Below are 12,485 nucleotides of genomic sequence, written 5' to 3'. Positions count from 1 at the left end.
CATTCTGGATGGATCTGAAAGAACACGGTGTTTGTTAAGTATCCGGAGAATTAAGCCCCAGGAAGTGGTGTAGAGAGTGCTTGGCTCTGCCATGGAGCATGCCCTCGGTGTTGGCCAGTGCCAGATGCAGTGCTCTGCAAGGGAAGCCCGCATCAGCCAGGCCATGGGGTAGGCCCAGCACAGTGAGCTCTGCACGTGAGGGGCTCCATTACAGTTGCAGGGAGAAGCACACAGAAAATGGTTTGTGTATTTGAAACATCACATGGCACCAGGAAAAGAGGAAGGCAAGAGTTGGACGTGCGCTTTCTAGTGAAATTCGCAGGGAAGTCCAGGTGTTGAGAAGCTAACACGTAAGGAACAGTTTTAGTAAGAGCCAGCAAAATGGATTCTGTGGTAAAGGTTATTCTAGGCAAAGGGCACAGTCAGTGCCCAAGCACTGAAATGGGGACATGGCAGGCAGGTGGGAGGACAGCCGGTGGCAGTTGGAGATGGCCTGAGGGGTAAGAAAGGACTTTGCTGACTAGGGGCAAGTGGCTTTCCACTGTGAAATAGGAGGGTGCAGGGTTTTGTACGGAGACCAGTGCACCACGGCTTAGGGCTTGAGAGGGTGCGGGCAGGCATCTGCAATGCTGACATCCCGCAGCAGAGAGCCAGTTTGGGTACTAGCTGCTCTGCGCTTTAGTGCCAGCTTCTTGTTGATGCACCTGGGAAGGCAGCAGATGGCCCAAGTCCCCAGGGCCCTGTCACCCCCATGGAACACCCAGATGGAGTCCCAGCTGTTAGGGCCATGTGCAGAATGAACCAACAGAGGGAAGATCGCATCCTTCCACTCCCTTCTCCATCGTATCTCTAATAAGTCTGCCCTTCAGATTTTTAAAAAATATTTATTTAGGATCAGGTATTGTGATGCAGTGGGCAAAGGAACCCCTGGATCACTGGCATCCCATATGGGCACCAGTTCATGTCCCAGCTGCTCCACTTCACCAGCTCCCTGCTCATGGCCTGGGAAAAACAGTGGAAGGTGCCCCAAGTCCTTGACATTTGCCACACACGGTGGATGTGGAAGATCGTGGCTTCAGCCTGGCCCCACCTTGGGCATTACAGCCTTCTGGGAATAGAAGATATTTCTCTGTTTCTCCCACTCCAATTCTGACTTTCAAATAAATTAGTATACGTGTAAGATTTACTTTTATTGGAAAGTCAGATATACGGAGAGGAGAAGAGACAGAGGAAGAATGGTCAGAGCTGTGACGGTCCAAAGCCCAGACCTTCTTCTGGGCCTCCCACGTGGGTGCAGGGTCCCAGGCTTTAGGCCATCCTCCAGTGCTTTCTGAGGCCGCAAGTGGGGAGCTGGATGGGACCCAACGCCCATGTGGGATCCTGGTGCATGCAGGGTAAGGACTTTAGCCACTAGGCTGCTGGGCCCCCGGGTAATTATTTAACAGTGGTAATTTCTGGATCGTAGGAATGTAATGGTTTTGCTTGAGATACTCTAGTTTTCTATGGTGCCGTTACTGCCTATATCGTCAGTATTAAGAACTTGAAAAAGTACTAGGAGAGGAACTGGGGACAGCTCATGTCCACAACCCTTTAGAGAGCTCCTGGTATAGAGCTCCGCAGATGAAGCTCTACTAATGGGGTGGGCAATGAAAGCAGTGGGTTGTGTGTCCAAGCAGAAGTGCTGGCATGCTCTTCCGATAGGGGCAAGTGGGGCACTTGGGTTGATGCCTACCTAGGGTGTGACGCTGGAGCAAGAACTCTTCTGTCCACAGCTCTGGGGGTCAGAGGATGCAGGAGGCAGGTCTCTGTGGCAGCCTGGCCTGCTGCTGGGAGGTCCTGAAGGGTGCATGGCCTGTGTCGCTCCTGGAAACAGACCCCAAAAGCATCAGCTCCAAACAGGCTGATGGGGGCACTTTGCACCACAGGGAGGTGCAGGTCTGAACCCGGAGTTCAGGGTTGCCTGACCTGTGAAGGGGTTTCAGATGTTGTGAGGATGGCAACCTGACCAGCTTGTGGGAGGAGGTGCCGACTGCCACTGACTGGCTGGCTGGTGCCATCTCCTCCCTAGCTCTGGCCATGGGCCTCTGTGTTGCTATGATCGCCTTCGTCCGCCTGCCGAGCCTCAAGGTGTCCTGCCTGCTTCTCTCAGGGCTTCTCATCTATGATGTCTTTTGGGTAAGTGTCCACTTCCCAGAAAGCAAACACCTCACTTTGTTTAGCGGAAGCATTTGCTCCACCAATCTCAAAGTCCCCCTCTGGTCATGAGCAGTGCATGTTAAAGGTTCGCAGGCAATATATGACCTTGTAGGATGAGAGGTGGTGGGTGAGGGCCCTAGGGTGCTGGGGTGCAAGCCCAGTTCCACTGGGATTGGGGGGGTCAGGAACTCACCCCACACTTCTCTGGAACACGCCTTGTCAGCATCCTGAGGCGCTAGGCTGAGGTTGTGCCTTTCCAGCAGAGGGCACTGGGCGCACCACACACTCCCAGCTGCCTCAGCTAAGGATGTCCCTCCAACCCGGCAGGTGTTTTTCTCAGCCTACATCTTCAATAGCAACGTCATGGTGAAGGTAGCCACGCAGCCGGCTGACAATCCTCTGGATGTTCTCTCCCGGAAGCTCCACTTGGGGCCCAATGTTGGGCGTGATGTTCCTCGCCTGTCCCTGCCTGGAAAACTGGTCTTCCCAAGGTAGGACTGTCCCTGGGCAGCTTGGAAAGGCCGATAAGCCAGCACTTTGCACAGATAAGGGCGGGCGGATGAGAGCGCCGACCTCCCTTACCACTGGGTGGCGTAAGGGCCCCAGCCGGCTCGGCTGAGCCCAGGTCCTGTTTTGGGAGCTGGTTAAAGGCAGTCGATGGGGGGCTGTAGGTAACCTGTGCGCTCATGAAAGTCACGCAGTCCCTGGTAACATGATCCTGGCACAGTGTGTGCAGCATGTCCCTGAAGGTATAGTCAGGTGTCACGGACCTCAGGAGCGAGCAGTAGTTGCGCCAGAGAGGCCCTGAGGGGCTGTCACAGCTCATGACTTTCATCTCTAAACTGGTAAGGACTGCTCTTCCTCAACTAGCAGGTCTTCCCTCTTCCATTCAGAAAAGTGTTTTGCTTTAGAAAGACGGCCCAGACAGAGCAGAAAGCGGCCCGCAGTATCTCTAACCTGTGGCCTGCATTCCAGCTCTACAGGCAGCCACTTCTCCATGCTGGGCATCGGAGACATCGTGATGCCCGGCCTCCTGCTGTGCTTCGTCCTGCGCTATGACAACTACAAAAAGCAAGCCAGCAGCGACTCCTGCAGCGCCTCTGGACCCGCCAACATCTCCGGGCGCATGCAGAAGGTCTCCTATTTCCACTGCACCCTCATTGGCTACTTTGTGGGTAAGAGGCTCTGGCGGGCTCTAACATGTCTCTCTCGTCACCTATTACCCAACTTTACTAGAGTTTTTGCTAGAAAGGCCATTACAAGGGCTGCTGTGACGGCATAATAGGCTAATCCTCCACCTGCAGCACTGGCATCCCATATGGGCACCTGTTCATGTCCCAACTACTCCCACTTCCTGTGCAGCTCCCTGCTTCTGACCTGGAAGAACGGCAGAGGCGGCTCAAGTCCTCCCGCTGCACGCATGTGCAAACCCTGGAAGAAGCTCCCGGCTCCTGACCTCTGATAGCTCAGCACAAATTGTTGGAGAGTGAACCAGCAGTTGGAAAATATTTCTCTCTCTCCTTTTCTCTGTGAATCTACCTTTCAAATAAATTATAACTTTTTTTAATTTAGAGAGTTTTCCATCCACTGGTTCACCCACCAGATGGCTGTACAGCAAGCACTTCATCTGGGCCCCCCTGTTGCAGGGCCCCAAGCACTTGGACTGTTTTCCACTGCTTTCCCAGGAGCATTAGCAGGGAGCCGGATTGAAGTGGAGCAGCCAGAACATGAGCTCACACCCCTTTGAGATGCTGCCATTGCAGACAGCAGTGCCTGGCTAGTGTTTGTGTAGCCAGCCCGATGACCGGCTAACGGGAGGAAGCAGCTGTAGCTGGACTAGGAGTATTGGTAACTGCATGAGCGAGTTCATCTGCTGCGGAGGGAGTGGCTCTCACCTCCATGTTGCCCACGTACCATCAGCACTCAACCCAGCTGTACCACCTTCCGTACCTGCATTCGTTTCCGTCTAAGACCTGTGAGCCGGGGCAAGTGGTGCCATCCCTACTAGGCAGCCGAGTAAGCTGAAACACGCAGAAGTCACACAGCCAGACCCTCCAAGCGCAGCGTTACATACACTAGCGTCACACATCCCAGGAGGCGGGGAGATCTGACCTAAGGATCCAGGCAGAGTGGGCCCCAACCACCAGCTCCTTCAGGTTGGGGGTCTTCATGGTGTGCAGTTACACATTTCTCTCACCACTCCAGCTGGGCATCCCGCAGCCTAGCCCTGGACTGGCCAGCCCCAGGATCCCTCTCCTGGCTCTCATGTGGGTCTTTCTCCCTAGGTCTGCTCACCGCCACGGTGGCGTCTCGCATCCACCGAGCCGCCCAGCCCGCCCTCCTCTACCTGGTACCCTTCACCCTTTTGCCGCTGCTCACCATGGCCTACCTGAAGGTAAGGACACAGGCTGCAAACCTGGACCACCCTGGCTGGGTATGGCCCGAGCCCTTGACCTTGATAGTGGTGCTTGTGTGCAAACCTGGTGTCCCAGGCCCTTATGACTCCTGAATAGCTGAATAGCCAGAGCCCAGCTGTCGTGTGCTCACGTGGGCCTCGCACGTAGATCTCTGCCTCAGTGAGTCTCTTCTTTGCCAGGGTGACCTGCGGCGGATGTGGTCGGAGCCGTTCCACTCCAAGGCCAGCAGCTCGCGCTTCCTGGAAGTATGATGGGTCCCCCAGAACGTGACCACGTGGCCACCCTGGTCCTGTGCTCTCAACGCGTGCTTTCGTCTCCCCTTACAGTTGGCGTGGTATTGAGACGCACCTGCTTCAGGAACTGACCGGGGACTGGCTCATGCACCCAAGGGAGCTTGTTGGCCGAGAAAGGGGCTAGAGCCCCCTGGGCTCCTCCTCTTCCTGCCGCCACCAGGGCGGAGCCCCCTGCGGAAGTGACAGGCCCACTCTGCACTCCCTCCTCCCCCAGTCTGACGGATCTGCACCTGTTACCTTGTGGAGGAGCCGGAGGTTGGACTCTTCAAAAACTGGAAATGGCACCACGTCGTTCTAGAACTTGTGAACACTAAAGGAAGGAAAACAGTGAGCAAATTGAAGTTTCTTCAGGGACCCTCGGACTTCGGGACCAGTTTCCTATGGGGGACTCGGTGTCAGAGACCTCGACAGAGCTCTTCTGTCATTATATTCTTTCTTTTTGGATTTATTAAATATTTTCTGTGGTGTGAAGTGACTTATTAAATCCACAGACATTGAGTGACTTCTTACAACATCTACATGAAAATCTGTTGTAACAAGTTCATGTCCACCCAAACGTCGCGTGGGCAGTGAACAGGGCACGGTTTTTCTACAGACCTGTGTACACACACACATAGGTAGCTACCAGTAACCCCACGCCACCCCGGGCCTGCGCCCACCCTGCACATGGCGAGCCGCTCCCACCACGACCCAGCCCAGACTGACAGGGTCGGGGCTCCTGGGGGCTCTCTGGCTCTGATCAGTGTAGCAAATTAAGGATGAAAAGTTCACACTTTTTTGCCCCTCCCCTTTCTTTTGTTTGTGTTTTCTTTCTACAGGCTTCTCCCGCACAAGGTTTTCAGTAGATCCTTCCGGAACCAGTGCATGTACAGTAGCAGCCGGTGTCTGTGCTCTCGGATCATAGTAATGTACTACTTGTAAATACATTTTTCTATTTTATATTTTTTTGTATTTTTTTTGGCATTTTGTTTCATTGGTGTGCTGTATTTTCCATGCCCTTACTCCTTTAAGGAAAAAAAAAAAAAAAGGAAAAAGGCAACACAGTCCTGTCCTTGTTGTGATTCTGATCTCGGCTTCCTCTGGCAATAACTGGGCTCGGGGAGACGCGTGTCAGACACCCTCCGAGATGAGCCCCAACGCCCGGGAACTGTTCATGGTTACCTTCATCTGCACAGCCGCCAGCCTAGCAGGACGACACTGGAAGAGGCCTGGCCACACCGGCCAGCAGAGGTGGGAAAAAGGCCCACCTGTCACCACCCAGCGGCCCATCTCTGACCTGAGCCGTCCGCCGTGAAGGATGCCGTGTTGGGGCCCACGTCACAAGTGTCAGTGTGCAAACCGTCCTTGGCCTTAGAATCCTGTGAGGGCTTTGACTCCATTTTTAGGACAGTAATTCCTGGTAGTCTCTGTCACGCTGTCTCCACTTGCTGAGCTCCCACCCTCTTCTTCCTGCCCCACCTGTTCAGGACAGGAAGCCTGAGGCCTGGCTATCATGGGAAGCCTGTGGGGGCCAGTAAACCCTGGCCCAGCCCTGGCCTTTACTGCCCAGCAGCTGTGCTGAACCCTTCAGTCTCAAGGCCACAGATGGCTGAGCGCCAAGGGGGAAGGCTACTCTGAACAACCAGGAGAAAACCAAGAGCCCATGTGCCTGGAAGCTGTTCTTACTCCTCACTCACTGTTTCCTTGCAGAGTCCAGCTCTAGACCAGAGTGTCACCTGCCATGCTTGTTGGGCAGGCTGGGGTGACAGCAAGCTGCTGGACCATAACCGGTGGTCCAGGGTCAAGGCTTGGGGATCGGCGGAGCAAGAACACCAGCTGCGTCAGGTGCTGTAGACCCAGGGTTGCTGTTGCTGCTTCTCCAGTCCTGTTCTAAGTCCCAGGCCCACCCAGCGGCATGTCCAGGGAGGAGACCCCTACCCTCAGCAGACCCCAGAGAGTGCTGGCCATTTGCTGGAGACTAGCAACCACTCACCAAGCCTCCACCAGCTCCAGCTGCAGATAGCGGCCTGTGTCCTTAGCCACAACCCGGCAGAACTCCAAGTGGCCCTCGACCTCAGAAAACACACCAGGTGTCCACCACCAATACGTGGCACCCATTGCTAGGTGCACAACATGGAAGCAAGCCCAGCACAAACTGTGCAGCATGAAACCAGATCTCTGACCTCAAGTTGGGCACAGCAGGGGGGTACTGGTATCCACTCTACAGACCAGAAGGCCGAGTTTCAAAATCAGCTTATCTGGGGCTGGTGTGCTGTACCAAGAAAAGCCACCACCTGCAGTGTACCATCTCATACGAGCGCCAGTTCAAGTTTCAGATACCCCGCTTAAAACTCAACTCCCAGCTAATGTGTCTGGAATGGCCCAGTCTCTGGACCTGTGCATCCATGTGGGAGACCCAGTTGGAGTTCCAGGCTCCTGGCTTTGGCCTGGCCCAGGCACAGCTGATTCAGTCTTTTGGGGAGTGACACAGCGGATGGAAGATCTGTAACTCTGCCTTTCAAATGAACAGATCTGAGGGGAACAAAAATCAGCCCATTTGTTCCAGATCTTGTAGCTTCTGGAGTCTGCACTTAGAGCCCACAGTGTGAGAAGGAGTCCAGTTGTGACTTTTGTGTGGCTTATGCCAAGACCTGGCAGAGGGGTCCTCGGAAATGAGGAACCACCAACCTTAGCTGGAGTTGGGCTGGCAGGACCCCACATGCGGACATGTACACCTGGCCCCCTCCCTCCACCCCCAGCAGTGGTGCACCCTGTGGCCAGACACCAGGTCACGTGGCTCCCCACAAGCCAGGATGGGGCGTGGCCAGGCTCGGAGGTTCCCCACCACAGGCTTTAACATTCAAGTTAGGAATCCAGGATTGCAGAGATGGAAATCGCAAGGCCTTACTCTTCCCCCGCCCCCCAAGAAAACTGGCAGCCATGGCCTCGGCATCCAGAGTGAGCAGGTCTGAGATGGAAGCCACTCCCCCACATCCAGCCGGCCCTCCTGACAGCCGCACAGCTCAACCCAACATAGTGAAGAGTGATGCTGAGGCCTTGCAGAGCAGCCAGACAGGGAATCCGGGAGGAGTCTGTAGGAAACCGCATTGGGAGAACTTCCTGCTGGCGGGGCTTTGGCTGAAGGACGGGCTCTGGTGCGTCCACATGGCACAGCCAGGGCTTGTAGAAAACTGCCAACACACCAGCTTCAGGAAACCAAAGGAGTTCAAAATGACCTAAGAGGAAGAGGACAGGATGCACCACAGAGGGGCCACTGGGGACCTTTGAATAAGCTCTCACATCCATGTTCCTCAGGACAGCCCCACGCAGCCCACCAGAAGGTAAAGGCCAGCTGGCCATGTCGGAAAATCGAGAGTTGTAGGTCTGAGTTCATCCAAGGTAAATGTAAAGATTCACAGAACTGACAGGCAAAGTTACAATACATGTGCTTCTTCTATTCACCCCCAAATGACCGCAACAGCAGCAGGGGCTGGGCCAGCCTGAAGCCAGGAGCCTGGAACTCCATCTGGTTCTCCCACTTGGCTGGCAGGGAGCCGAATTGGGAGTGCAAAAGTGGAGCTTGAACCAGTCCATACATGATACCGGTGTGACAGCAGCTTAATCCAGTGTACATTCAAAATTACTACACTCGGGGGCTGGCACCATGGCGTAGCAGGCTAAGCTTCTGTGTGCTCCACTTCTAATCCAGCTCCCTGCTAAATGCACCTGGGAAAACAGCAGAAGACATAAAATGGCCAGAACACACATAAAAAGGGTTTAGTGCTAATGGTTATCAGGAAAATGCAAACCAAGAACATTAAGATACATTATCACACCCACTGGTCTGCACAGTTAAGATAGCAACGATTTAACAAGGACAGAAATGAGAAGTAGGGGGCCCGGCGGCGTGGCCTAGCAGCTAAAGTCCTCGCCTTGAACACACCAGGATCCCATATGGGCGTCCGTTCTAATCCCGGCAGTTCCACTTCCCATCCAGCTCCCTGCTTGTGGCCTGGGAAAGCAGTCGAGGACGGCCCAAAGCTTTGGGACCCTGCACCCGCGTGGGAGACCTGGAGGAGGTTCCTGGTTCCCGGCTTCGGATCGGCGCGCACCAGCCCTTGCGGCTCACTTGGGGAGTGAATCATCGGACGGAAGATCTTCCTCTCTGTCTCTCCTCCTCTGTGTATATCTGACTTTGTAATAAACTGAATAAATCTTTTAAAAAAATGAGAAGTATGCATTGCGGCAGCATTATAGAACAGTAGAGCTACTTTGAAAACAGCTCTGCAACATTCCATCCATTCTCTTCACAGCCTGTCTACCTAAGAAGTTGAGAAAGGCCAACCCAGGCTCAGCAGGTTAAGCCACCACTGTGACACCCGCATCCCTTATAGGAGTGTTAGCTTCCTGTTGATGTGCCTAGGAAGACAGCAGGTGGCAGCCTGAGCCATCCCAAGCTGGGCCCCTGCCACCCACGTGTCAGAGTAGGATGCAGTTGGTCACTATTTGCTTTGGCCGCCGCCTCTCTCCATCACTCCGTCTCTCCAATATATAAATCCTCTTGGAATGGAGCACATGAATGGTCCCAGTAGCATTATTCACAACAGCCCTCAAACAGAAACAAGCCAGACGCCTGTAAACTGCCAAGTCAGTCAACAGCATGCATTCATGCAATAGAGAATTCTGTGGTAACAGAAAGAACGAAGGGCTGACCCCTGCTCCAGGGGTCTTGGACATATGCACCTGGAGGAAGGAGGCCAGAGGCAGACGGCCACCTAGGCAGGATTCCATTTACACGACATGTCTGGAGCGGGCAGCTCCACAGAACGGGACAACAGGCAAGCAGTGTGAAGGGCTGCAGGAGGAAGAAAAAACAAGTGGCTAGCAGGTACAAGATTTTTTGGGGGTAGGGGTCCAGCACGGTGGCCTAGCAGCTAAAGTCCTTGCCTTGAATGTGCCGGGATCCCATATGGCCACCGGTTCTAATCCCAGCAGCTCCACTTCCCATCCATTTCCCTGTTTGTGGCCTGGGAAAGCAGCTGAGGTCTGCCGAAAGCCTTGGGACCCTGCACCCACATTGGAGATCCGGAAGAAGTTCCTGGCTCCTGGCTTTGGATCGGTCGTTGCGGTCACTCGGGGAATGAATCAACAGAAGGACGATCTTCCTCTCTGTCTCTCCTTCTCTCTGTATATCTGACTGTGATAAAAATAAATCTTTAAAAGAAGTCTTTTTAAAAAAATGTTCTGGATTTAGGTGCAATGGTTGTCTCACAGCTTTATAAAGATACTAAGATGCTGGATCACAGAGACTCAGGCCACCGACCCCACCTTCCATATGGGCACTGGTCGAAGTCCTGGCTGCTCCTTCTCAGCCAGCTCCCTGCTAATGCACCTTGGAAAGCAGCAAGTAACCGAACTGCTTGGGAGCCTACTACCCACATGGGAGACAAGTGTGGAGGTTCCAGGATCTTTGCTTCAGATTAGCCCAGCTCCAGCCCACTGAGAGTGTGACCCCGTGGATACAAGATCTCTGCTCATCTTATCTGCCTTTCAAATGAATAAATATTTTTAAGAAGTTAAAAGATGGGGCTTATATATCATGCTGACATCAGTTGTAAGAGCTGAAGGGCCTATGTTAAAATGGGTTTCAAAACAGAATTCTGCCAGAAATAAAGGAGATCACTTAATAAAGTGGTTAATTTATCAGAATATGACAATCCCAAATGTGCACATAATAAGAGAACTTCAAACTACATGAAGCACAAGCTGAAATGGCCTATTATATCAACACCCATATCTCACTAACTCATAAATCAAACAGAACACTTGCTTTATGCCAGCTCACTCCCCAGTGGCCGTAACAGCCAGGGTGGAGCCAGGGATTTTACAGCATTCAGTGCTCATTCAAAATGAGCAAAACATCACATCAGTGACCGAAGCTCCTCCTGGATGGAGCTGGAGGGGAGGGTAACAAGCCCAGCCATGAACATGCCAGAGCGTCACAGACCCAGGGATGGACATCCAGCTCTACTCTCCAGCCCAACTTCCTGCTCGACACAGCCTGGGAGTCCCCAGGCTCCTGACACGTGTAGGAGACCTGCATGGCATTAACTTCCAAATGCTGCCAGGTCCAGATACTGCTCGGGCACCTGGGGAGGGAGCCGGCAGGGGGCAGTGCTCAGCACTGTGCAAGCAAATCAACTGGAGAGGCAGGCACAGTAGCTTAACTGACTAATCCTCTGCCTATGGACAAAGGTTCTTGTCCTGGCAGCTCCACTTTCCTTCCAGCTCCCTGCTTGTGGCCTGGCAAAGCAGTCAAGGTGGCCCAAAGCCTTGGGACCCTGCACCTGCATGGGAGACCTGGAAGAAGCTCCTGGCTTTGGATCAGCTCAGTTCTGGCCATTGCAGCCATTCGGGGAGTGAATCATCAGATGAAAAAACTTTGCTTTCTCTTTCCCCTTCCGTCTGTAGATCTGCCTTTCCAAAGATATTAAGAAATCTTAAAAAAAATTTTTTTTTAAGGGAGGACCAAATCACACCTAGTAAGCTAAGCTAAGCACAAGAGAAAGACACCAAATTTAAAAGCAGAAATAGGAATGAGATGAAATACAGGAAAATAAATTACAACAAAAGCTAGTTCTTTGAGATCAGTAAGATTATTAAGGGTCAGACGGCGGGCAGCCAGGAGGTACAGAGGACCAGCGAGGTCATGAGACCATGGAGTCCACAGTGGCAAAAAGACAATGATGGATCACGGGTCTGGTAATTACCTGAAATAGACAAAAGCTCACCAAAGCCATTATTAACAACCTAAACGGCCCTGCACCTACAAAGACACCGAATACTTAGTTTACAACCTTCCCACAGGGAAACTCCAGGCCCAAATGGGCCACGACGATAAATGCCATCAATTCCATAAGAAGCTGACAGTCCTCCATCCACACCAACTCCTTGGGCAAAGCCAAGCCAGAGAAACACTTCCTCAATGAGGGCGGCATCACTTGGATATCAAAACCAGAAGACATCTGCAAGCAAAGATCAGAGCACTGTACCCACAGATGTCAGAAATAACTGAAATGTCAGGAGTTGATGTTGTGACATTGCAATTCAAGCTGTTGCCATGACGCCAGCATCCCACGTCAGAGCATGGGTTCGAGTCCTGGCTGCTCTGTGTTTGATCCAGCTCCCTGCTAACATGCCCTGGAGGGGAGCAGTGATGGTACAAGTACTTGAGTCCCTGCCACCCACTTGGGAGACCTGGATGAGTTCTGGGCTCCTGGCTTTGGCCTGGCCCAGACCTAGCTGTTACAGGCAGTGGGCATCTGGGAAGGGAACCAGCAAATGGAAGATCTCGGTCATTGTGCCTCCAAAAAAATTTAAATAATAATTTGAAAAAATAGAAGATGACGTTGTGACAGTAGGTTGGGCCTCCTGTGGGATGCGTGCTTCCCATATCTGCCCAGCTCAAGTGTCAGCTGCCCAACTGGGATCCAGCTTCCTGCTACTGCATCCTGGGAGGCAGCGGGCGATGGCCCACGCACGAGACACGGGGATGTTTTCTCCATTTGCTTTGATGCTGAATTCACACTTAGATTATTTT

General features: G+C 53.0%; 2 protein-coding genes across 2 annotated transcripts in view; both read left to right on the top strand.

Annotated features, from left to right (window-relative positions):
• SPPL3 (signal peptide peptidase like 3) overlaps positions 1-5,845 on the top strand; it is a 70,893-nt gene extending 65,048 nt beyond the window's left edge. The window contains exons 7-11 of the mRNA XM_004591902.2: positions 2,069-2,175; positions 2,524-2,687; positions 3,172-3,371; positions 4,482-4,591; positions 4,793-5,845. Of these exons, the coding sequence (XP_004591959.1) occupies positions 2,069-2,175; positions 2,524-2,687; positions 3,172-3,371; positions 4,482-4,591; positions 4,793-4,864 (653 nt within the window). The 3' untranslated portion in view covers positions 4,865-5,845. The remainder of the gene's footprint in view (positions 1-2,068; positions 2,176-2,523; positions 2,688-3,171; positions 3,372-4,481; positions 4,592-4,792) is intronic.
• The window catches only part of CMKLR1 (chemerin chemokine-like receptor 1), a 718,021-nt gene that overhangs the window by 625,059 nt on the left and 80,477 nt on the right, over positions 1-12,485 (top strand). The window lies entirely within an intron of this gene.

The sequence above is a fragment of the Ochotona princeps genome, chromosome 29 (assembly GCF_030435755.1).
Source record: "Ochotona princeps isolate mOchPri1 chromosome 29, mOchPri1.hap1, whole genome shotgun sequence".
NCBI lineage: Eukaryota > Metazoa > Chordata > Mammalia > Lagomorpha > Ochotonidae > Ochotona > Ochotona princeps.
This window is presented reverse-complemented; position numbering and strand designations above follow the sequence as displayed.